At 38.5% G+C, this 24,214-nt stretch overlaps 1 protein-coding gene across 3 annotated transcripts in view; it reads right to left on the reverse strand.

The window, feature by feature from the left end:
- HDAC9 (histone deacetylase 9) overlaps positions 1-24,214 on the reverse strand; it is a 778,880-nt gene that overhangs the window by 108,193 nt on the left and 646,473 nt on the right. For all 3 annotated transcript variants that reach the window (XM_089673174.1, XM_089673175.1, XM_089673176.1), the window contains one exon: positions 6,436-6,687. In XM_089673174.1, coding sequence (XP_089529300.1) covers positions 6,436-6,687 — 252 coding nt within the window. The remainder of the gene's footprint in view (positions 1-6,435; positions 6,688-24,214) is intronic.

Genomic DNA, 24,214 nt, shown 5'->3' on the forward strand with positions numbered 1-24,214 from the left:
TGTCCTTCTTTATAGACAACCGCTCAATCACAAAATTTTAAACTAGCCATCCTGCTGTTAAAATAGCGGGTTTGGTTTACTTAAGAAAATTTTTTCTTTGCAAAATGAATGCTTGAGTAGCTTAATGAATGAGATAAAGCTTGTTTCCCATCAATCATCCAATCATGTGCAAGCATAACTCTTTTTTTTATTATATAGTGAAGATTTATAGAGAAGTAAACATTCTCTACTCCTTACAGTTGATTTACTAAAAGAGTATTGAGTGTTCACAATGCAAAGGTATGTACATTAAGCTTAGTGTTCACATCTGTAAGCATGGGTTAGTAACCCTTTTGGGAAAACCCTTCGCCAGGGTGCATATTTTGGGTGAGGCCAGCTTAGTCCCTTATAATCTAGAGCTGGAATAGCTTGGGGCAGAGGATGATGGGAAGCGGCTACCCCCCTAAGCTTGTAGTCTCAGGAAATTAACTCATTGGAGTAGTCCCAGTATGAATCCCATTGGAGAATCCCCCTAACAGGACCAACAGTGAGGGAACTGGAAGCCTGATTGGCAGTCCTATGTTAAAGTTTAACTTGAACTATGCAGTTTTTACTGATGAGGGGTAAAGAGGCAGAGGTGAAGTATTTTCACAAAGAACTATACATTCTGTTCCTCCTGCAGTAAAATGTTAAAAATGCGGAATGTATGGACATTTCTTTATTTTTGGAGGTGGATCTCGGGCCAGGAGAATGTGAGTAACCAAGATGGCAGATTTCCTCCACATTTAGAGTGTGTATTGTCCTATTCCCTTCCTAGTGCAGGAGGAAGGTGCCCTTGACCAACATGGACACTGCTGGTGGTGAATCGGGGCCCTGCTTACATGTTCTTCATCCAATCACATACACACACAAGAAAAATCCTGTTTTGTTTTCATTTAATCTTTCTGGCACATGATTTATTTATGATTTAAATTCGCAATTCGCAAATTTATTGTGAAAAAAGTCCCACCTTATTTACTAAGCTAAGCAAACATTTACATTGCATTGTGAGCACCCAACATTCCTTTAGTAAATGAAGCCCAAGGCATAAAGAATGTACTCTTCGCAAAGGGAAGCTACTACCTTATAAAATTAACCCTGATAATCTTATATACAAAGATGAACTAAAGATAAAACCTGTAAAACAATAAAAATTTTGCAAAGTTAGCAAGATTGTCACATCAAAAAGTAGCTTAAGCAAAAATTAGGACTATAAGCTTTTTAAATAGTCTCCTTTAAGAAGCAAAGGATATTATATTATTGTATTCCTGAGATTTACAGGTACCCAATGCACATGAAAGAATATTCTATGTTTGGAGTGTGAAATTAAAAGAATAAACAAACAGCAGAACAAAAAGACATTAAAAAAACAAGGTACAACTTTATTTTAAAATTAGCAAAATAACATAAAGTAAAAATAACATAAACATAATCTATTTACAAAACATAAAACACAGAATCACCACTAATGGTGAAAATAAATACAATAGAATGAATGTAATATACACAGTGGGCAATATATTATTTAATTTGGTGCAACCAGTGATTTATTTTACCTGTTTCTTTGCTCAAAATGCAGTGTGAAAATTAATTACATAAAAATATTTATTTATGGTAATGATCCACTTCAATATCACCTATATCAGTATGGTGTGAAATCCCCAGTACATACAGTAAACCCGAAATTCAAGTGTGTTAAAAAATATATACATCTTAATTAAGAATGAGCAAAATGTTTCTGTACTCCTCTACATATTTCAGTCTTTTGTGGTTAGCAAACTGTTGGCAAGATCTGACTTCTCCAAAGGAAAAAAAAAAATTTGGAAACCAAAAATGGTCATACATACTGATGAAATGTCTCCTAATATTTAAATTTACATTAATGTATTTTATAGTTATTTCAGAAACAGTTTCGATAAAAATTATGTTATGAACATTTTTGCAATTGTGATAAATTTTAAATGAATAATAATATGTAAGAAACAAAAATAACTGTCTCTTGCATTACAATGGATGATTTATTTGATAAAGTCCAAAGGGCCAAGATGTGCAATACTGTATAGCTACGTATCAAAAATGAGCTTTCAGCAATTAGGCACACTCAGCTCAATGACTTTGAGTCTATCATTGGCTTTTGTGGCTTACAGCAATTTGCTGCTATATCGTTCCTATTAAACATACCCATCATTTTTTCGCAAATATGGTAGGGTATTTTAGGCGGTAGATTTTTTCCCAAGAGCAAAAAGCTATTTGACATATTTTTAGTTCAAATACATTCCTATAAATGCATTCTTATGTATAATATGTCTGTGAATAGCAGCTATTTCATATAAGCACATGTTTAATTCCCCCATTCGGTGTTTGCTGATCTTATTCACACATCTGTCTTCAGTGAACATCTATTAGGCTTCCAGATCTATTTCCAAGACAGCAGCTTCCATTAACATAAACATTACTTAAAAAAAATGTAAATATGTCATACAACATGATTCTCTACAGAAAATAAATTATAGCTATAAAAAGTAACACCTAATTAGAAATTAGGCAAACTGTATATTTCCATTACCTAGAAATCATATAGCAAATGTGATTTGCAACTTGAGTAAGCATAGTTATGACTGCATAACATAAAAACAAAATGGCAGGATAATATTTAAGACACCTTCACATATAAAAGAGACTGTTTTGTATGATATTATTTACACAATTTTGTAAAACAAATTTTGATGACAATAATAGGTATTACAAAGGTGCAATCGGCTGGACTTATCACAAACAGCCATATGTTTTCCCACATAACCCCTCTTAAATGTTGGTGAAGGTGATAGTGACAGTCTAGTCATTAGAAGATTATGTTGAAGCTGACTATCCTGATAATATCACATCATGTAGGGTATATGGAAGAGTTCCTCCCACAAGGAGCTATGGCTGCCTCCAAGCAATGGCCAAGACCAGGTTTTTACCACTGTCCATGAGCCAATTACCACATTGCCTAGTGTTCTGGTCCCTTCATGCTTACTGCATAAAGGAACACTGTGCAACATAAATCATCAGTACTCTTTGCAATAGTTTTGGCACATTATGGCCAATATGTAATAACTAAAAAAAAGAAACCAGCAAACAACATCCTTGGTTAGCACACATATGGACTAAGATCTTACAGCATATAGGCTGTGCACCACAGCTTAGCTCTACCAACAACTGAGAATACTGGAAGATAGGCAGAGAAAATATGCAAGCCAATTCTTACATATTTTATAACACTGGAAAGGATAATGTATGCCATATGTCATATTAAAATATGTTTGTATGATAATGAATTGTGAATTTCTGTTTTGTGCATTTAATATTAAAAAAAAACCTCAGTATTCTTCCAAACGTTTAAAGTTGTCTTCATTTTATTCATCCAATTGATTAAAGGCAGAAAAATAAATAAAGACAAAACCTGTTCTTTGTTTTTGGATAGATGAGAAATAGTTAAATCTCTGCCAGGTTTTTACTGCTGACTCTATCTCCAATTGGGAATTTTCCAAGCATTCCTTTGACGCCATGACATAAAAGCTTTCGTCCCCTTAGTACAACATCTTCCTCAAGCAGGTGTGTTAATGTTATTCAGCAAACTGCAAACTTCATAATCATTCATTCTGTATCAACTGCCTGCCAAAACGGAGTCAAGAGATTCTAAAATTGTTCATATTTTTGTCTAAAGGAATCTGCCAGGGCAGATAGAAGCTGCCATAGCTGACTTGATTTTAGAGCTGTTCTTAGGTTCTCTTCACTACTGGGTGAGTCACTCACCTACACCAAGCATGTTTTGGGACACCCAATATGCACCTTCTACTTCCAGTTTAGTGCCTCACCAAATACTAAAAAAGAATATGTATGTAAACCCAGGAGTGAAATAAGTTAGCATTGTCATTTCCCATAATGGTGTTTTTTACCAGGAAAAACAAAAATTCCTACTGAAACAAGCATGAAAAAGTTGCCCCAAAATAGATAGGTAGAAAGTTAACAATGACGGGAGACCCCTATGACCTTATTGGATTCAATTTAAATTTTGCTAAAAATTCTATAAACATAGTTGATCAAAATAGTTAGAAGAAAAAAAGATATGCCATACATACCTTAGTAAAGTTAGCACTGATTAACTTGTATTGTGCAAATCTAAAGTTTACAATAAATATACAAAAACATATACAGTATACAGCCAAGGGATGTAATCCAAAATGTTTGTCATCTGGAGTTCTCTAGATAAGGGAACTTGGAGTTCTTTACACTTAGTGCTGGTTCATATATATGCGGATTGGATGTGGTCTGAACTGCATCCAATCCGCATGGCATGTGAAAAAACATTGCTTCCTATGGTGCCTGTTCACATATGTCTGGTGTTGATTCAGTGCGCATTAAGTGCGTTTTGAAAAAGAGTCATGTACGATTTCTGAGCAGTGTGGTCCAGTTCAGGTGCGGATTACAAGCTATTGATTTCTATGGGAATGGTTTCTAAACTGCATATGTTTGAGCAGGATAATCCTGAGAGCTAATCCTGTCCTGAACCTGATGTAAACCTGACATGAACCGCTGAACTACTACTGTATCAATTAGCTGTGAATCCTGAGCTTCAATTCGCACTGCACATGTGTGAATCAGCTCTCCGTGGTGCCAAAATTACATGCTAATTCCTCTCCTTCTGCTAAAGCTGGCCATAGATGGTTCAGATCTCAGCTGGTTCAGCAGGGACTGGCCAAGATTCAAACCATCTGAATGTCCCCAATTCGACTGTTGTATGACCTGGGTTCAACCAGCATGTCGGATTTTCTATGCGATTATTGCCAGCTGCCATAGCTGCTAGCAATAATTACTGTGTTCTCCTGGCAGGGACGGCACCCCCCCCCCCATGCCCCGTTCTTCCCCTCTAGGAGAACATAATAGTTCCATGAGAGGTGTTCCCCCATCAACACTGACTGTTGATGTGGGTATGGAGTGATTTTCTTTCCTGCAACCCGTGGTTGCAGGAAAGAAAATCGCATTGTTTATGGCCTGCCTAATGCTGGCCATAGATGGTTTGAATTTTGATTGGTTCAACAGGAACCAGACAAGGCTCAAAACATGTATGGACAGGCTAAATGTACCAAAGTTGATCGATTGATCAACCTGGGTACAACCAGCCTGCCAGATTTTACATGCGACTATCGTTAGCGGCTGTTACAGCCACTATCAATAATAATCCCTATGTTGTCTCAGCAAGGGTGGCTTCCCCCACCTCCCCACAAGGAGAACACAATGGCTTGTTGGGAGGGATTCCCCTGTTAACACTGTCTGGTGTCCCATGGTTGCAGGAAACAAATTTTCTCCGTCGATGGCCTGCCTAAGTCTCACTGCTATTAATTAAATGTTACTCTTCATCCCACCCATGCATGGACCAGGAAACAAGCTGAAAATGCGGCATGCTGTCCTTGGGAGAGATGGACCTGAGCAGAGCTGTCAACAGTTCATAAATGCATAGCACCCAACAAAAAGAGGCAATTTAATCTTGTCTGTAAACTCATTAAAAGGTTCTCACAAAAATGTCTAGCAAAGGATTTGTCAGGCTTCTTAACAAAGTACCCCTACCAGATAGTCCAGCCAAGCCAGTCATCTTCCCTTTCTATACAGTATGATCAGGGGCCTACCTCCAACCTGCAGAATGGACTATGGAGAAACAGCAGCACAACAATAAAATCATGCCTGTGCACTTTTGTCCCATAGCACATTCCCAGCACTAAGCTGGATGCGGGGTTTTTATATATGCCTATAGTTTATAATATTTTTTTTCTGAAAAATTAAGATTTCTGGATAGTAGGTGTGCAGAAAAAAACTGTCATACCTGTAATTCCCTTTTTAAGTTGCTACTTAGCTGTGATTTCCATTAGCATTAAAGCTAAACGTAGCCTTAAGTTGGCCATACATTAGGAGAATTTTGGTAAAAATGTTTGGTTTTAAGAACATTAATTTGATTTTCTAATTGTTATTGCGGTCAAATCAGCTTTTTTTTTAGACCATAGTGATGAGAAAACTCGAAGGAATAGGATGACATTTTTTTTCTCGAACAAACAAATTTCTAACAGTGTATGTGGTTTTTGTTCAGGAAATTCCATTTATTCCAAAACTGAATATTAAAATCAACAGCATTTGCCCAGTCATTGAATGTACTGAGAATTTTCATACAAATGTCTGCATGAATATTTGTACGGACATTCATTTGGAATTCTAGTATATGACCACCTTTTCTAACATTTAAAAAAAAAAGAATCTGTATGAACATATTAAAATAAAAATGGCTATTTACATAGTAGAGGGGGCTCTCTTTTTCTTACTCAGTCTTAAATTTCAAAGGACAACTTTAATAACAAATCCTGGAGCTAATTCTTTGCCTATTACCTGTTGCACAAAAGCCGTTTTGTGAATAGATTGAGGTGGTGTTTGGCTTTCATCGTCACTGTCTGGCGGCTCCTCTTTCACCTTTACAGATCGGAGGTGGTCTATTCTGATGTCAGTACTGCTGTGACTTCTTATAGCAGCTGAGGAGGACATCTTCCCTTCTTGCATCAGATAATCACTATGTTGTTCTTCTTCAGATTCCTCTAGATGGCTTCCAGGCTGGCGGAGTTGCTCAATTGATTTTGAAAGCATCTTTAAGAGATAAAAACGTAATAAATGATTATGATGAATACAAACAGGAGGTCAAAAACAAAGGTGCAGCTGTCCAGAGAGTAATGAAAGAAGGGGTACAATTTTACACTGGAAACAGAAAAGGATATTTAAAACTCCAAAGACATGCTGGTAGATTAATTGGCTCCTGTCTAAATTGTCCCTATTATGTGTATGTATGAATGTGAGTTAGGGACCTTAGATTGTACACCCCTTGTGGGTTAGGGACTGATGTGAATGTACAATATATATGTAAAGGTCTGCGTAAATTGACAGTGCTATATAAGTACCTGATATAAATAAATAAATAAATAAATAAAGCTAAACTTCTTACATACAGTTGTGACCAAAATTATTCAACCCCCACTGAAATTGAGTGTTTTGGCCAGTTTGACATTGCTTTTGATCATTCAGTCATCTTGCTTACATTTACATTAAAGAGGCACTTGTAGGTCAGACAAATATAACATAACAGTTATAATGAAATAACCACAAATGTCTTTTCTGTGCTCACAGCATTATCAGTTTTATTCAACCCCCAAGTGACATTCAATCTTAGTACTTAGTACAGCATCCTTTTACAGTTATAACAGCTTTTAAACGTGAAGCATAGCTTGACACAAGTGTCTTGCAGCGATCTACGGGTATCTTCGCCCATTCTTCATGGGCAAAGGCCTCCAGTTCAGTCACATTCTTAGGCTTGCGCACTGCAACTGCTTTCTTTAAGTCCCACCAGAGGTTCTCAATCGGATTTAAGTCTGGTGACTGCGATGGCCACTCCAAAATGTTCCAGCCTTTCCTCTGCAACCATGCTCTAGTGGACTTGGAGGTATGCTTGGGATCATTGTCCTGTTGAAAGGTCCAACGTCTCCCAAGCCTCAGGTGTGTGACGGACTGCATCACGTTTCCATCCAATATCTCCTGGTACTGAAGAGAATTCATGGTACCTTGCACACGCTGAAGCTTCCCTGTACCTGCAGAAGCAAAACAGCCCCAAAGCATGATTGACCCTCCACCATGCTTCACAGTAGGCAAGGTGTTCTTTTCATCATAGGCCTTGTTCTTCCTCCTCCAAACATAGCGTTGATCCATGGGCCCAAACAGTTCTAATTTTGTTTCATCAGTCCACAGAACACTATCCCACAACTTTTGTGGTTTGTCCACATGGCTTTTGGCATACTGCAGTCGACTCTTCTTATTCTTTGGAGACAGCAAGGGGGTACGCCTGGGAGTTCTGGCACGGAGGCCTTCATTACGCAGTGTGCGTCTTATTGTCTGGGCTGAAACCTCTGTACCCACATCTGACAAATCTTTTCTCAGTTCCTCAGCAGTCACACGGGGACTTCTCTCCACTCTACGCTTCAGGTAGCGCACAGCAGTCGAAGTCAGCATCTTCTTTCTGCCACGACCAGGTAGCGTTTCAACAGTGCCCTTTGCCTTGAATTTGCGAATGATGCTTCCTAAGGTGTCTCTTGGTATGTTTAACATCTTTGCAATCTTCTTATAGCCATTGCCCTTCCTGTGAAGAGAAATCACCTCTTCTCTTGTCTTCCTGGACCATTCTCTTGCCTTCACCATGTTTGTAACCACACCAGTAAATGTCTAGAAGGAGCTGAGTATCACAGTCATTTTAAAGCTGCCTAATTGGTGCTTATTATGCTTGATTGCTGCTCGGTGACATCCACAGGTGTTTTCAATACCTGATGGAAAGCACCTGTATGAACCTCTGTTCTTCAGAGTGGTAGTCTTTAAGGGGTTGAATAATTGTGGCAATGAAGAAACCACATAAGAACCATTTACTACTGTATTACATAAACAATTGATGTCATTTTAGTTGCATTTGGGTAGTTACAACGTCCTTGTAGGATTTGATTCTGAATACAATTCCAAATGTACACTATAGTCCCTAAACCCCTTTACAGCATTGGGGGTTGAATAATTTTGGTCACAACTGTATATGGGAGCTATATTTACTGCTGAATGTCCATCTAGTCCTGAGATTTATAAAGCTCTGGCACACAACAAACCCTGGTACATGATACCATTTACAGTTAAAGTGGTTGTAAACCCTTACATATACCCAATGAAGTGATTAGTCTCTGGTGATCTCCCTGAGATGCAACAAATCCTCCTACATAAGTTGTATCTGTTTATCTGCACTCTCCTCTTCTCTACATCCATTCAAATTGTACAGTTTACACTGTAAACAGAGGCAGGAGGCAGGGATTTGATGTCACACACTGCACAGCTCAGAACAGAGAGCTGAGTGTAATCTGAGACCTGGGTGGTGTCATGGACCTAGGGAAATATGCACAGCTGAGGCTGTTAATCACAGACTGTGTGCTGAGCCCTCCTCCCCTATCACCCCTGACTGCTTGATGTCAGCCTGTCAGAAGTGACTCATGCAGATAACAGAGAAAGGAGATACCAGACTGAAATCACACTTGGAGTTCTGGATATAGGCAAATACACACTATACAAGGTTATGATTTGTTCACTTTTCATTTCAGAGGTTTACAAGCTCAAGTTAAACAACCTCTCTCCAACCCCTGACTGCTGATTGGACCGATTGACAAGGTTATCTTTCTGCTCAATCTACTCTCTCCTCCTATCAGCAAGCTCTTTGTCAGCACCTTTCTATGCCACACACTTAGTTGATTCCTTCCTCTGCCAGCATACAGTGCTGCTGTATAGGGAATTGCAGAACCTCATGAATATCATGTCACTGATTGCATTTTAAAAAAATAAATAAATGTAACAATGCATTATTAAATACAGAGCTGTATTAATCTGTATCTTTTATATCTGCCTGGAGTGCAGCTGCAAAAATGCCTTTGAGGCCTTTAACCAGGGCATGAATTTACGTGAATTTGCACTTCCTGGTTTAGGGTGTGTGTGCAAGTTCCCGGCGCACCGCTTCTACTGTGATTAGTCACAGCAGAAGCCAATGGATGTCCACTGGCACATGCTATTCGGTTAGGAGACAGACAGCACACAGCTGTACCTATGTAAACAAGGCAGAGCTGTGTCCTGTCAGACACAATGTGGTGGATTTTGTTTCCCTGCTAAGCAGGGAATAAAATCCAGCACATTCTCCAGGAATAACACCTCACAGAACATACACCAAGCACTGTTAGGTACACATTGAACCCTATGATTGCCCTAGATGTTTAACCCCTTCCCAGCCAGTGTCATTAATACAGTGACAGTGTATATTTTTAGCATCAATAGTGTCACTGGTTTCCACAAAGTGTCAGTTAGTGTCAGATTGTCCACCGCAATATTGTAGTCCCACTATGAGCCGCTGATCACCGCCATTACTAGTGTAAAAAAATAAATAAATCCAAATTCCAGGGTATTGCAGATGCTAGAACATTGAGTAAACCAAGCAATATATGCTTATTTGGCTTTTTTGTTTACCACAAATATGTAGCAAACTATATATTGACTTAAATATATGAAGAAATTAGAATTTTAAATTTGTCTATTGGATATGATTTAAAAAGAAAGTAAAAAATATTGTTGTTTTTTTTTTTTTCAAAATTGTCGGTCTTTTTTCATTTATAGTGCACAAAATGGAAAAACTTAGTGGTGATCAAATAACACCAAAAGAAAGCTCTATTTGTGGGGGGGGGAATGACATAAATCTCATTTATGTAGAGTTGTATAACTGCGCAATTGTCAGTTAAAATAACACAGTGCAGTATAGCAAATAATGGCCTGGGCATGGGGGGGGGGGGGTTAAATCTTCTAGTAATTCCTCTGTACTGTAGGTTACAGAAATGGAAAATTAAGTATATTTCAGGCTTACCACAGTTGGATTGTTTAACTTGTAGCTGTCGGGTGACTGCCTCAGTGGCTTGCCCCACTGGTCCCCTTTTCAGTAAGCTGATATCTCCAATTTATAAAATCAGAAAATGTATGCACTAACTTAGCACTTTAACCACTTGCCTACCAGGCACTTATACTTCCTTATTTACCAGGCCAATTTTCAGCTTTCAGCGCTGCCGCACTTTGATTGACAATTGCGCGGTCATGCAACATTGTACCCATATGAAATTTTGATCATTTTTTTCTCACAAATAGAGCTTTCTTTTGGTGGTATTTAATCGCCACTGGGCACTTTACTTTTTGCGCTATAAATACAAAAACTGCAAAAAATTTGAAAAAAAAAAAAAGTTTCTTTGTTTCTATTATAAAATTTTTCAAACAGGTAATTTTTCTCCTTCACTGATGTGCGTTGATGAGGCAGCACTGATGGACACTGATAGGTGGCACTGATGGGCACTGATAGGCAGCACTAAAGGGCACTGATAGACAGCACTAATGAGGTGTCACGGATAGGCGGCACTAATATGCAGCACTGATAGGCGGCACTGATAGGTGACACTGATGATGGGTACTGATAGACGGCACTGACTGGCATCACTGCTGGGCACTGACTGGCGGCACTGTCTGGCACAACCCCTGGGCACTGACTGGTGGCACTGACTGGCAGCACTGCTGGGCTGCACTGGTGGGTGGCACTGGTGGGCAGCACTGGTGGGTGGGCACAGGTGGGTGGCACTGGTGGGCACAGGTGGGTGGGCACAGGTGGGTGGGCACAGGTGGGCACAGGTAGGTGGCACTTCTGGGCACAGGTAGGTGGCACTGCAGAGTGGCACAGGTGGGTGCACTGCTGGGCACAGGTGGGTGATCTGCTGGGCACAGGTGGGCGGAGCTAGTGGGCGCACTGCTGGGCACAGGTGGGCGGAGCTTGCGGGTGGCACTGCTGGGCACCGATCATCAGGGCACTGATCATCAGTGCCCTGATGATCAGTGCCGATCCCCGCTCTGACAACTGCCGGTTCTCGGCAGTACTTTCCTCACGATCTGACAGCGTGAGGAAAGTGCAGCCGAGAACCGGCACTTGCATTTCCCTCTGATCAGCGTGTCATTGGACACCGCTGATCACGTGGTAAAAGGCCGCTGTGATTGGCCTTTTACCACATCACGTGATCAGCTGTGTCCGTAGGACACAGCGATCACGGAGATCGCCGGGTGCGCACCCCCTGGGGCACGCAGGAGAGCGCGTTCTGGGAGGACGTCATATGACGTCCACCCAGAACTGGCCGGCCGCAGTGCAGCCGTCATTCGGCTATCTGCGGTCGGCAAGTAGTTAAGGATCTAACCTAGAAATTTTACAGAAATAACACTCTGATACAATTATTAAAAAAATGTTGGATATTTATTAAAAATAGAGATATGGAAGTCACTAAACAAAAACAACTAACTTACCCAATTTACTTGAAATAATAGATAATTTATAATCCACAATCTGACAGTCTATGCAACCCCACTATGTCATGTTGACTGGCATCTCAAATCTGCTAGTTGGTCAGCTAAGCACAGTTACAAATTAAACATCTTCCACAGAAGCAACTCTTTATCGCTAAAGGCTAAGGATGAGGCAAATTGAGAATCTTCATTCCTACCAAAATTAAAGCAATAACTGAGCAACTTCTGCAAATTTCACTATTTTCATAAAATGCATTGAGGTCAATGGAGAAGGCAGAATTACACCGCGTTCCAAATTATTATGCAAATTCTATTTAAGTGTCACAAATATTAAATATTTTGTTTTTCAGTTTAACTCATGGATGACATTGTGTGTCAGGGCTCTTTTGATAACTGAAAACAATCTCGGACACCTGTGATAATTAGATTGGCCGGTGAGCCCAATTTAAGGAAAAACTACTAAAGGAGGGTGTTCCACATTATTAAGCAGAGCACCATTTTCAAGCAATATGGGGAAGAAAAAGGATCTCTCTGCTGCCGAAAAGAGTGAAATAGTTCAATGCCTTGGATGAAGTATGAAAACGTAAGCGTGATCATCGCACTATTAAGAGATTTGTGGCTGATTCAGAGCACAGACGGGTTCGTGCAGATAAAGGCACATTGAGGAAGATTTCTGCCAGATCCATGCATCGGATCAAGAGAGCAGCTGCTAAAATACCATTACATAGCAGCAAACAGATATTTGAAGCTGCTCGTGCCTCTGGAGTCCCATGTACATCAAGGTGTAGAGTCCTCCAGAGTCTTGCAACTGTGCATAAACCTTCTATTCGACCACCAATAACCAATGCTCACAAGCAGAAACGGCTGCATTGGGCAGAAAAATACATGAAGACTAATTTTCAAACAGTCCTGTTCACTGATGAGTGCCGTGCAACCCTGGATGGTCCAGATGGATGGAGTAGTGGATGGTTGGTGGACGGCCACCCTGTTCCAACAAGGCTGCGACATCAGCAAGGCCGTGGTGGATTCATGTTTTGGGCCGGGATCATGGGAACAGAGCTGGTCGGCCCCTTTAGGGTCCATGAAGGTGTAAAGATGACCTCTGCAAAGTATGTGGAGTTTATGACTGACCACTTTCTTCCCTGGTACAGAAGGAAGCACTATGCTTTCCGTAATAAAATCATCTTCATGCATGACAATGCACCATCTCATGCTGCAAAGAATACCTCTGCATCAATGGGTGCTATGGGGATAAAAGGAGAGAGAGTCATGGTGTGGCCTCCATCCTCCCCTGACCTCAATCCTATTGAGAACCTTTGGAGCATCCTCAAACAAAAGATCTATGAGGGTGGGAGGCAGTTTACATCCAAACAGCAGCTCTGGGAGGCTATTCTGACATCTTGCAAACAAATTCAAGCAGAAACTGTCCAAAAACTCACAAGTTCAATGGATGCAAGACTTGTGAAGCTGCTATCAAATAAGGGGTCCTATGTTACAATGTAACGTGACCTGTTAAAATGTTTAAAGAGTTAAAATGTTGTTAAAAGTTTGATTGAAATAGCTTTTGATTTCAGTAAATATGCTGCAAACACAACAAATGACAATTTTCAGTTCTTTACAACCTATAAAGTGTTTTGAAACGTACTGTGCGTAATAATTTGGAACAGTACATTGTAAGTTTTTTATGTTTAACAAAAATACTGTTATCATTAGGAGGTTTGTTCAATAAAATTTGAATTGTACTCTTAATAGTTGATAACATGAGAATTATACTGACTGTTATTTACATCAATTATTTAGGTAAATGAGAAAAATATCATTTGCATAATTTGGAACAGGGTGGATGTTTTTGGTGGCTTTTGGTTACCCATAATAACTTTATAAAAAATAACGTTCTTCAGCAAGTAACATACATTCCACATTAATAATTATGATACCAAAATGAAGCTGTTCACAGTGATGTTTTACAGCAAGTCGAACCCAGGGATGGCTCCAATTGTACACAAATTCTCGAACAACAAAGAGTTTTTTTTGTTTGACGTAGAAATGTTGTAGCGTAGATTATTGTTGTTTATTGTTTCTGTTTGTGCTCAGTCTTTCGTATCAGATTTTTCTCATACAAAAACAGTACACATTAAACAAAAATCATTAGTTCTGTTCACGTATGAGAAAAATTTTGGAGTTTGTCCCTTCGGAAATGTTAATTTGGAAAGTCTGAATGAGATGCCATAATTTGTGTATACACTATATGTAAATCGAACAATTGGTCCTCGTATGGAACTTTTATTCCTATTTTCTCATAGTGTGTACCCCACTATAGTGTGTGCTGTAAATTGCCTCCAGCTCCAGCATTGCTTCTGTTTATTCTTGCTGGAGGCTGTCATTTGCTGATGCCCAGAGCCCCTGAGCAGCAGTAAGTCTTTAGGCTGTCAGCAGGTTGGCCTCTAGTGCCTTGGATTTTTGGCACAGTGCCAAGAAATAAAGAGCAACTGAGCATGTGCAGAGCAGAGTGAGACAGTGTATTACTGGATTTTTAACAGTATAGGCACTTATTTATAATGTTTTACATAGCGATACCTGCAAAGGGGCCAGCAAAAAGTGATCTAACAGGACTTAATTTTCTGACTAATGTTCCACTTTAGGGGTGCTATAGGATTTATATGGTTTTTGAGGTTTACAGAAGCTTCATTGAACTACCCTGATCTGATCTATACCAGCAGTAGAATTTAAAAAAATTGATACACAAATAATAATTACACACACACACAAAGAAATGCAAATACCATTAAACAAAATAAGTTACTCTTATTACCCCTGCCCCCCCCCCCAGGAAAAAAGCACACTCCCAAAAATAAAGTATCATTTTCCAAGCTAATTTGCCTAAGCAGCTCAATGAGTGAGACTAAGAGTTTCTGTTCCAGCAAGGATTTGCTGGGATCACTTTGCTTATTCCTGACCAGGCCATTTTTTTGTGTTACGGCGCTGCGTTACTTTAACTGACAATTGAACGGTAATGCAACGCTGCACCAAAATGAAATATATGTATTTTTTTCCCACAAATCTAGCTTTCTTTTGGTGGTATTTGATCGCCTGTACGTTTTTAAATTTTTTGCACTATAAGCAAAAGAAGACTGACAATTTTGAGAAAAAAACAATATTTTGGACTTTTGCTATTAAACATGTCCAGTAAAAAAATTTTAAAAATCAAATTTCATCATAAATTTAGGCCAAAATGTATTCTGCTACATGTCTTTGCTAAATAAAATCCCAATACATGTAAATTAATTGGTTTACGTGAAAGTTATAGCATTTACAAATGGCGGTATAGATACTGGGATTTTTTTTCTACTAGTAATGGCGGCAATCAGCGACTTTTAGCTGGACTGCGGTGGACATTCTGACACTGGGGGGAACTTACCTGGTGTAACTGATATCCCCAGTGACACCAATACAGTGATCAGTGCTAAAAAAAAGCACTGACACTGTACTAATGGCACTGGGCAGGAAGGGGTTAATGTGAGGGGCAATCAAAGGGTTAACTATGTGCTGGGAGTGTTTTACTAGGGGGTGGGAGGTGTGTGCTTCACTGTAAGCACTCTGATTGGGACGGCTGTGCTGTGCACAGACAACCCGAGCAGTGTACTCGAGCTGACAGAGAGGAACACTGTTTGTAAACAAAACAGTCTTCCTCCCCATGGGTGATTGTTAGTAATCACTGGGTGCCGGCGGGTAATTACCGGCCGTGACCTGGTGATTGACATCCACGACCACGAATGGCGGCGCGGGTAGGGTGTGCACGTGGCTCGCACATGCCCCCTACCTGGAAATGCAAAATCACGTAGCAGTATATCTGCTATAGGACGGTCCTTAAGCAGTTAATAAGTAAGGTGAAGGTATGTTTATTTCAATCATTTGATAATGAGAAAAACAATTATAATAAAATGACTAGATGACTAAACAGGATTTACTCAATATTCAACTTATTCACTAAGCTAAGCAGACATTTACTTTGCAAATTGAAAATGATCTACAGCTTTAATAAACCCACTTCATTGGGTCTCAGTGTGTGAGAAGGAACAGTAGTGCGCAAACACTAACAAGCATAGTACTGTAAAGCAGGTAGAAGATCCTGCATTTATTATAAGCTGATATTGCTGCCCCAATCTACATATAAATACAAACTAAAATCGAAAATCACTTTCTAAGACATTAACAAATAGTGATATGTACACCCAGTTGATTTCCTTTACATATACATCTAAAAAAAATTGACAATCCTATTACACATTTCTCTTAAGCAAAATAATCTAAATTATCAGAAGGCATTAAATCAATTTCTTTTTTGTTTAAATCCCAACTCTGAGCACCAGAAAAAAAAATATATTTCTGTGGGACCTCCTTGCACTGCAAGGTTTAAACGCTCACTAGGTCTGGAGGTATTGAAATAAGCTGGAACTTATTTAATTCCCTACTTCAGCAGCCTTCTTCCACATCGTGTTTACCCCTTTTGTACAACAAATATTTGGGAAGTACCTCCCTTTGTATGCTTTTTTATGTATAGTACTTCCCCCTAAAGGTGCATTTATTGCCTTTTAAATGTATGCTTTCTGGGTATGAGCAATAAATGTACATTCTTCCCTTATGCCTTAAAGATGACTAACTATCACATACCCCGCTCATTTTGAACACTATTTAGAGTTTTCTAAATGTTTAAAGCATTATAGTGAGTTTCAGCAGACAATTAGGACTACCCTTGAACTTGTCGGATATCCCCGGGGGCGGGTGTAAATTTTGTGGAAAAATATTGCTATAGATTACTGAACTCTGCACACCATCACTGCTCTGTGAACTGCTTTAGTCAATAAGCTACATAGCATTGGAAATTCTCATAAAACTGGCTTAAGCTATCTATCTGTCCATCTATCTATTTATTTATCTATAATTACACATAAATATTCGTCTTTAGCTGTTAAACATCTACATTAACCATATCCTAAATGCACTTACTTGCCAATTAAATTTCAGAAATATGAGCTCTCAGGTGTGGCTCTTTTCTCTAAATAATGGGCACCAGTCCATTTAGTTTTAATAGATAGAAGATAGAAAAGATGTTTATTGCAAAAGGCAATAATATAGAAAGGAAGGTGAGGTACGGATCAGGATATTGCCAAGTACACTGGCTATCATACTCTAGACTAGGCCTCAGTATCTTCTGGATCACTCCCAAAATTCTTTCACAATTACCTTCAAAATCATAGACTGTGCTATTTAAACTTCTTCAGAGCTCTAGCTCCTTAGCAATTAAAGTTTAAGTGGTATAACGAAGGACAACATGTAAAAAGGTACAGGGATTTTCCACTCAACTATACCCTACCACATATCCATATGTAAGAACAAAAGAACAGTTGCAGCTTTGTATCCATAGGCCTTACTCACTTTTCTTCACCAGTCAACAACTTACGGGGTTCCACCCAGAAGAGGAGTACCTTGCATGCTTCCATGAGCCTACGCCCAAGGCATAAGAAAGACTGATCTCTTTGGCTGACATCCTTACATGGGAAAAGCTCAGGAGGGAAGATCATACCCAGCATGCAAACCCAGTCTAGAAAGCAAAGCTTCCCCTAACTATATTTACTTATTTTAGATAAGCACAGCTATGATAGTGTATATACTTAAAGTGATACTAAACCCAGGACTCTGCATTCACTATATCTGGTCTCCCACAGTACACAGAACTTGGAAATGCAATTATTTTTGTAAATATAAACTGCTAAATACCTTTTCTCATCAACAGTTAGAGCAGTATTGCGACTTCAGCAGAGCACTGGTTAAAGCTTGTAGGAGGAGTTTTCTTTCTGCACTAGGAGGATGTGAAACCCCTGACCCTCTGTCTGGACAGTGCTGATTGGCCCTGTGCTGATCACATGCACTCTCCTAAGAAAAAATACCTCTCTAGCAATACCCAGCAAACTGATCATCTGCATGTGGCTATGGGTTCAGTTTGTATCAAGTAGTCATTTCTACAAGAGGAGGGGCAGAGAAGAAAGGATCAAACAGCCTTTTTACACAATGCAGAGGATTAACCCCTTATGTTCCACAGTGAGTATAACAAGCATGCTTTACTGCATATACAGACTGATTTTGCTGTTGTGGGCTTAGTAACACTTTAAGCAATCTCTCCTGACTACTGCCCACTGTTCACTACAGAATTCACAAAAATACAAAAAGGAATTTGACAAAAATGCTGCATCCCTACACTATCTAACTAGCTTTCTATTAATCTAAATGAAGATTTACTTTGCAGGGAGAACATTCACATTTCTTGAATGAAGTGAAGTTGTGCTGAGTTCAGTCATCTAATCAAATGTCAGAAAAAAAATCCTGTATTTGTTTCATTTCCTTGCACATGACTAAGTAATCTTTGCAAAGTGAATTTTTATTTTATTTCACCTCATTGACATAAAAGACATTTTACTTTGAAACTGCAAATGCTCTACTCCTTTAGTAAACTGGGGTCTGTTACTTTGATGCACAAGCAAACCATGTCCAACAGGCAAAGCATACCCTAATATTATTTACTAAGTGCAGATAAGCACAACTATGATCATGTATATGAAGCTCATTTTTTAACAAAGATGTTTTTCTAAGCAGAACACACCCAACATCCCGACGTACAACAGCTAAGTGGTAGCATATTTTCAATAAAGATTGCATTCTCTCTAATGTTTTTGAAACTATGTGAAATCTGTTTGCTAGTATATAATAACAGTACCATATGAGGTGTGCTTTGTAATCACTAAAGGTGACTAAAAAGCTACTGAAAGATACTGAAAGTAAAAAAAGCCATAGTTCACACCTGAAAAGAATTGCAAGATAGAGCCATGTCAAGTGTGTCCAAAAGATTTCCAACACTGGTTGAGTTCATTTGATTTTCTAATCATTAGTGAGGCTAAATCAACATTAATTTTTGTCTGCAGTAACAAGAAATTCCAAAGAGCAGCATGGAAATTTTTTCTTGAATGCTTGAATTTCTAACAATGAATCTAATTTTCATTTGGGAAAATCCACTCTTTCCAATTTTGAATGTTAAAAGCAAACAAAATTTGCAGGTAATTTTGAGTCATCAAATGTACTGAGAATTTTTTAACTAACGTATAGCCAACGTTACTCTGCCTTATTTGCTCCAAAAGCACAATATGTGGGTATTTGCTCCTTTGGTGCGTCTACCTTTCATATCTTAGTGAGCATTTGTGCCACTTGTAACATGACAGTTTTTTTTAAATTTTAATACAAAATCTGAACACATGTTGTACTTAGTGCACCTTATCTGCATTTAGAGTCCCAAAAAGCATAATTTGGGTGTTCAAAGCACACTGCAAATGGTGATTGCATCATAATTTTGAACCTGAGTGTAGAAAGAGCAGGTGAGTGAACATCTTAATGCTCATGGGAACCTGCACCCCAAGTGCAGCATTTTTTTGTGCACCAGACCCTATGTATCACATATTTTAATGTAATTTAGGATATTTGTTGATTATGCACGTAACGTATTTGAAGTTGAACCTAATTAAGGAGTTAAAGGAGAAGTCTCAGGTCCTGAAAACTAAGATCTTTTAATAGGAAACAGCCATGGCAAGGGTTATCTGCTAATTTCTGACACAGCTGGCTTTGAAGTTAATGTTACAGCTCAGAAGAGACACTGCCCAGCTATAGTTTGGGAATGATCTATGTTTTTGTTCTGACGAATGAATACATTGTACTGATTGCGCCTAAGAAAATAGCACACACTCACACATAATAACTGACTAGCTGAATGTGTTGTGATTACTTTATTTATAGAAATGAAAAAAATGGAAATATGATGTATACACGTATGGTCTACATGACAACAACCACATTGTAATATAATTGCAACTTGTGCCCCTTTTATGTTAAGTTGCATTCCCTGAACTTTTCAAAGCATACATCTCTCTTTGCAAGTAGTTTTGACTTTTTTTTAGATCTCAAGTGCAAAGGATGTTTCCTGTTGGATTGCATGTGGTGTCCACTTTAATATCAAATACCTTAGAACAATCTTAGATCTTATCTTAAAAGTTTGCTCTACACAAAACTGATTTTGGTAGAGGTTGAAAAGAGACACCATCCATAGGTTTCCTATATTTCTTGGAAACTCCAACACAGGGGCGGACTGACCATTTGGAAACTTGGGCACTGCCCAAGGGCCTGGGGTCAGTAGGGGGCCCCATGAGATGCCCCTGGTACCTTTTTCATAGGCTTTTTTGATTTTGGGCAAGGACACAGGGGCCCCATGATCCCCTATTGCCCAGGGGCCCCATGATTTGTCAGTTCGCCCCTGCTCCAACAGTACACATAATGGCAATATCACTTTTGGTTGGCTTCAGTTTGATCCTTATGTAATCCTGTGCAACCAGATTCAAGAAGAAACTAACTGTATTTCTAGATGGGTCAGCTTCCACATGATTCTGTGCAACTTCCACCTTTTAAGAGATAGTATTGAGCTTTGTGTGTGCTTGTTTGGAAATGCTTGGCCTGCTTTTTCTCATGTCTCCAGGACTGAGGTTTCTGGAACCACAGCTTAGCAGTAGCTAGGCTGGCTGGGGCACTATAGGCAAGGTCTAAACAGGATTGCATAAATCATATAAAAAGTCATTTTTTTTTAGCTTTGTGTAAAACAGATAAACCTGATAGAGTTCTTAACTACTCAAAACTATACAATAAAAATATTGATTTAGATACACTTTAATTTTGACTGGGGTGTACCAATAATGTCTGCTAATAATAAAATAATGACATATTGGCCGTTTGATTCTTCCTATATTGAATTGTATTGTAAATGTACTGTCTCCTTTAATTTTATAAAGCGCAGCACCAACTGTTGGCCCTATATAAACTCTGAATAAAAATAATAATATTATTGAGGTCAATTAAAGCGGTCTGTTGCAAAGTAAAATTTAGAAGAAAAGCTATCAGTGCTCCTTTTAAGAGGAAGACAGCTGTCCCCAGCACATAAACCAATTCAATCTGACAGAAATCTGCCTTCCAAATAGAACAGAACAGGTCAGATTTCCAAACATTAATATTTAAAAAAAAAGTTAGGCAAGCTCCTTCCACCCACACTTAGATGGAATGTCACAATTTGCATTCCCAGCACAATTTTCAAGGTGTTTTACATAGTCTAGCTCCCATAGGTAAAATATCAACTAGCAATATATATATATATATATATATGCCAAGTGTCAAATTTTTCTTTAAGTGACACGCTATGAGTTCAGACTAAGAAATGAAGAACACTTCCAGGAAAAAAAAAAAGTAAGTTTCCAAAGTCTTTTCTTCAGGAGATATTAGAGTCACTTCCAATGAATACTGTTGGCATTTCAAAAGCTGTCACTGCAGCTGTCCACTATTTGAAAATCCATAACCTTTATGTAGCAGCCCAGACAAATGGCCTCTGTGCATAAAAACATAAGAATATCCGTAGAAAATCTGACATATAATGTCAGGTCATTAGAAAGCTAATCTTTAAGATAAGGAGCTGCTAATTTGAAATTAAAACTGACAAAACCATCAAACTTTATGATGACATTTTCAAGGTTAGTTTTTTGCAATGCATATAGTTAAAAAAAGGACTGTTGGCTAAGGAAAAAATGACATGGTTTTAAAATGTTAACCTGTTACAATATACAAGCTTGTATCAATTATCTAATTATAAAAAGAAAATTCCTGTTTACTTCTGCACATGATTGGGTATTCAAAGTGAAAAGAAAGAAAAATTAAATAAACATTTCTGCACTTAGTGAAGATTCAACAAAAAATGAGAATGCTGCTCTCTAATTATCAGAATACAAGATAGAATTTAACTGAAAAGAAGGGTTAAGTGCGCTTCCAACAAATGTGTGACTATGTCAATAATTGACAAATATCATCATAAATCTATGAGGCATATAAAAGTGACTTAAATGCTCATATACAAATATATAGTGAACAAATAAAATTATGAGAAGTCTGCAAGAAATAATCCTCAGTGTGACATAAAAAGCAAACAGTGTCCCACACCACAGGATTTACAGCCTCTTACCAAGAACATACGATCTCTAATATAAAGAGAGCAATAGCGCTAGTGTAGTAGGTCATTAAGTAGGCATGTAATGACACCCTGATCACACTCCACATTAATGATGGCCAGCCCACAGGAGCAAAAGATCAGGAGACAAACCTTGATCCACTTCACAAAATCCTCAGAGGAAGAACAAAGGCATACCACATGGTAACTGCATACTTTATTAAAATGACAGGTACTTACACAATAAAATGAGAGATAAACATGTATCACCTCACCCTCAGCACTTGACGGGCATGATGATGTCACTAATTAGGCCCCATCCTATACGTTTCATCTACCAGTGGATGTCATCAGGGGAATGTGACTTTTTTCATGCATGATACATTTGTGATGATATTAGTGAAATATTTTTTCACACTTTTGTTGGAAGCACAATTATCCCTTCTTTTCAGTTTCAGTGAACAGGAATCTGATTCACTCAATTTAGAAAAGATTTTAAACTCCTTTAGTAAATCATCCTCATTGTGTCTGACTACCTCCCATACTACCTCAAAATGAATATAATGTCATTTTTACATGAATACATTGTATTGCTCCCTAATTTTACTTGCAGCTTTAGGAAACTCCCCCAAGAAAGTTATTTGAATGATTGTGTAAAATATATTCAATGTTGCCCTTCATTAAAAGACCCTCTTCCTGCTGAACGGTATTTTTAGCAGTGGCCAACTACCCATGCACTTTTTTTAGTTTGGGTTCTTGCAAATTAGCTGTGAAGAAGGCCAGAAAAATATAGTAAGATTCAGCTGCCATAGACCTCAACAGGGTTCATCAATATGTTCAGAGCTTTCAGACTTCCTGCTGGATTTACCAAACCTTCTATGAACAGGACTTTGCTTGGTTCACCCATCCCTACCCCAAAAGGAAGCCCTATATTGTCTGACCATTGTACCATTAAATTGGTAAAGAATTTAGCCTTGTATGGACACGTTTAGCTTAAATGCACACATTTCAGTTGTTTGTCTTTGTACTGATCATATCTTTAGGAAATCCGTATGTAGGCATGTCCCAATAAGTTTTAATTTTTTTAGGACAGCTTGACAAAAAAAAACAGTGACAGGACAAACCAAAACATTTTCATGTGTTTTTGGTGGTTTTGAATGCTTTATAAAACTTTGATTTTTGTTGATCAATAGAAATAGCTAAATTTGATAGTAGTTACACTTGTTTTTTGGATCATATAGAAAAAATGGAAATGTGTGGTACATTAGCATAGAGTACATCGGACTATATAATGTATGTGTGTGTAACTAGAATAAAACAGACCATCAAAATGGCTTACTGATAGGATTTCTGGACAGAAATATGTAGAACATAAAAATGAGGAAGTCTGGATCTGTGCATACATAAATAGGTATATCTCCAAGAAATGAAAATGACCAGAATTCCTTCCATTTTTGACAAGTTTCCTAAAATTCATAGCACTGTTATCTAGCCATGAGAGTATGGTCCAGTGTGTTGGCATAATCTGATGGAGGGGTCAGCCTACTTCAGATGAAACAATAGTGGACAGCTGAAAATATCTATTCTCCCTACGATTAATGAGCCAGGTGTGTCGAGTGAAATCTACAATGAGCCATAGACAAGAGGATCATCATACCATCTAGCCAAAAGTGGCCAGATCAGGTTAAAACCAATTTATATTCAAGGGTGCATCAAAATGGATCTAAATCGCAATTTTAAAAATCTCTAAATGTTTATCAACCATGCACTTGTTGCGGGAGACCTGTTTTTTTTAAAGTATTCATCTAATATTATTTTTTTCAACTTCTTCTGTAAGGGTGGCAAGGCTACTCAAGTAGCTTCCCATGTAGGAGCAGTGTTGTCACACTTGGAATGTGCACTTCTTTTGGGCACTGCAAGCTTAGGCACAGTGCATCAGTGCTCATATTTTTATACTCCGTCAGCACTGCCCACTCTGTGACAGACAGCTTTCAGTTTAAAGTGGTTCTAAAGGTCAGAGGTTTTTTAACATTATGTGCATTAAGGTAAAAAAAACTTCAGCAAGCAACCCCCTTATACTTGCCTGAGCCCAATCTCAATCCAGCGACATGCACAAGAGCAGTGGCTCTCCCAGCTCTCTTTCTCTCCTCA

Source organism: Staurois parvus, unplaced genomic scaffold (genome assembly GCF_062004578.1).
Source record: "Staurois parvus isolate SC_StPar_1 unplaced genomic scaffold, SC_StPar_1.0 ptg000136l, whole genome shotgun sequence".
NCBI lineage: Eukaryota > Metazoa > Chordata > Amphibia > Anura > Ranidae > Staurois > Staurois parvus.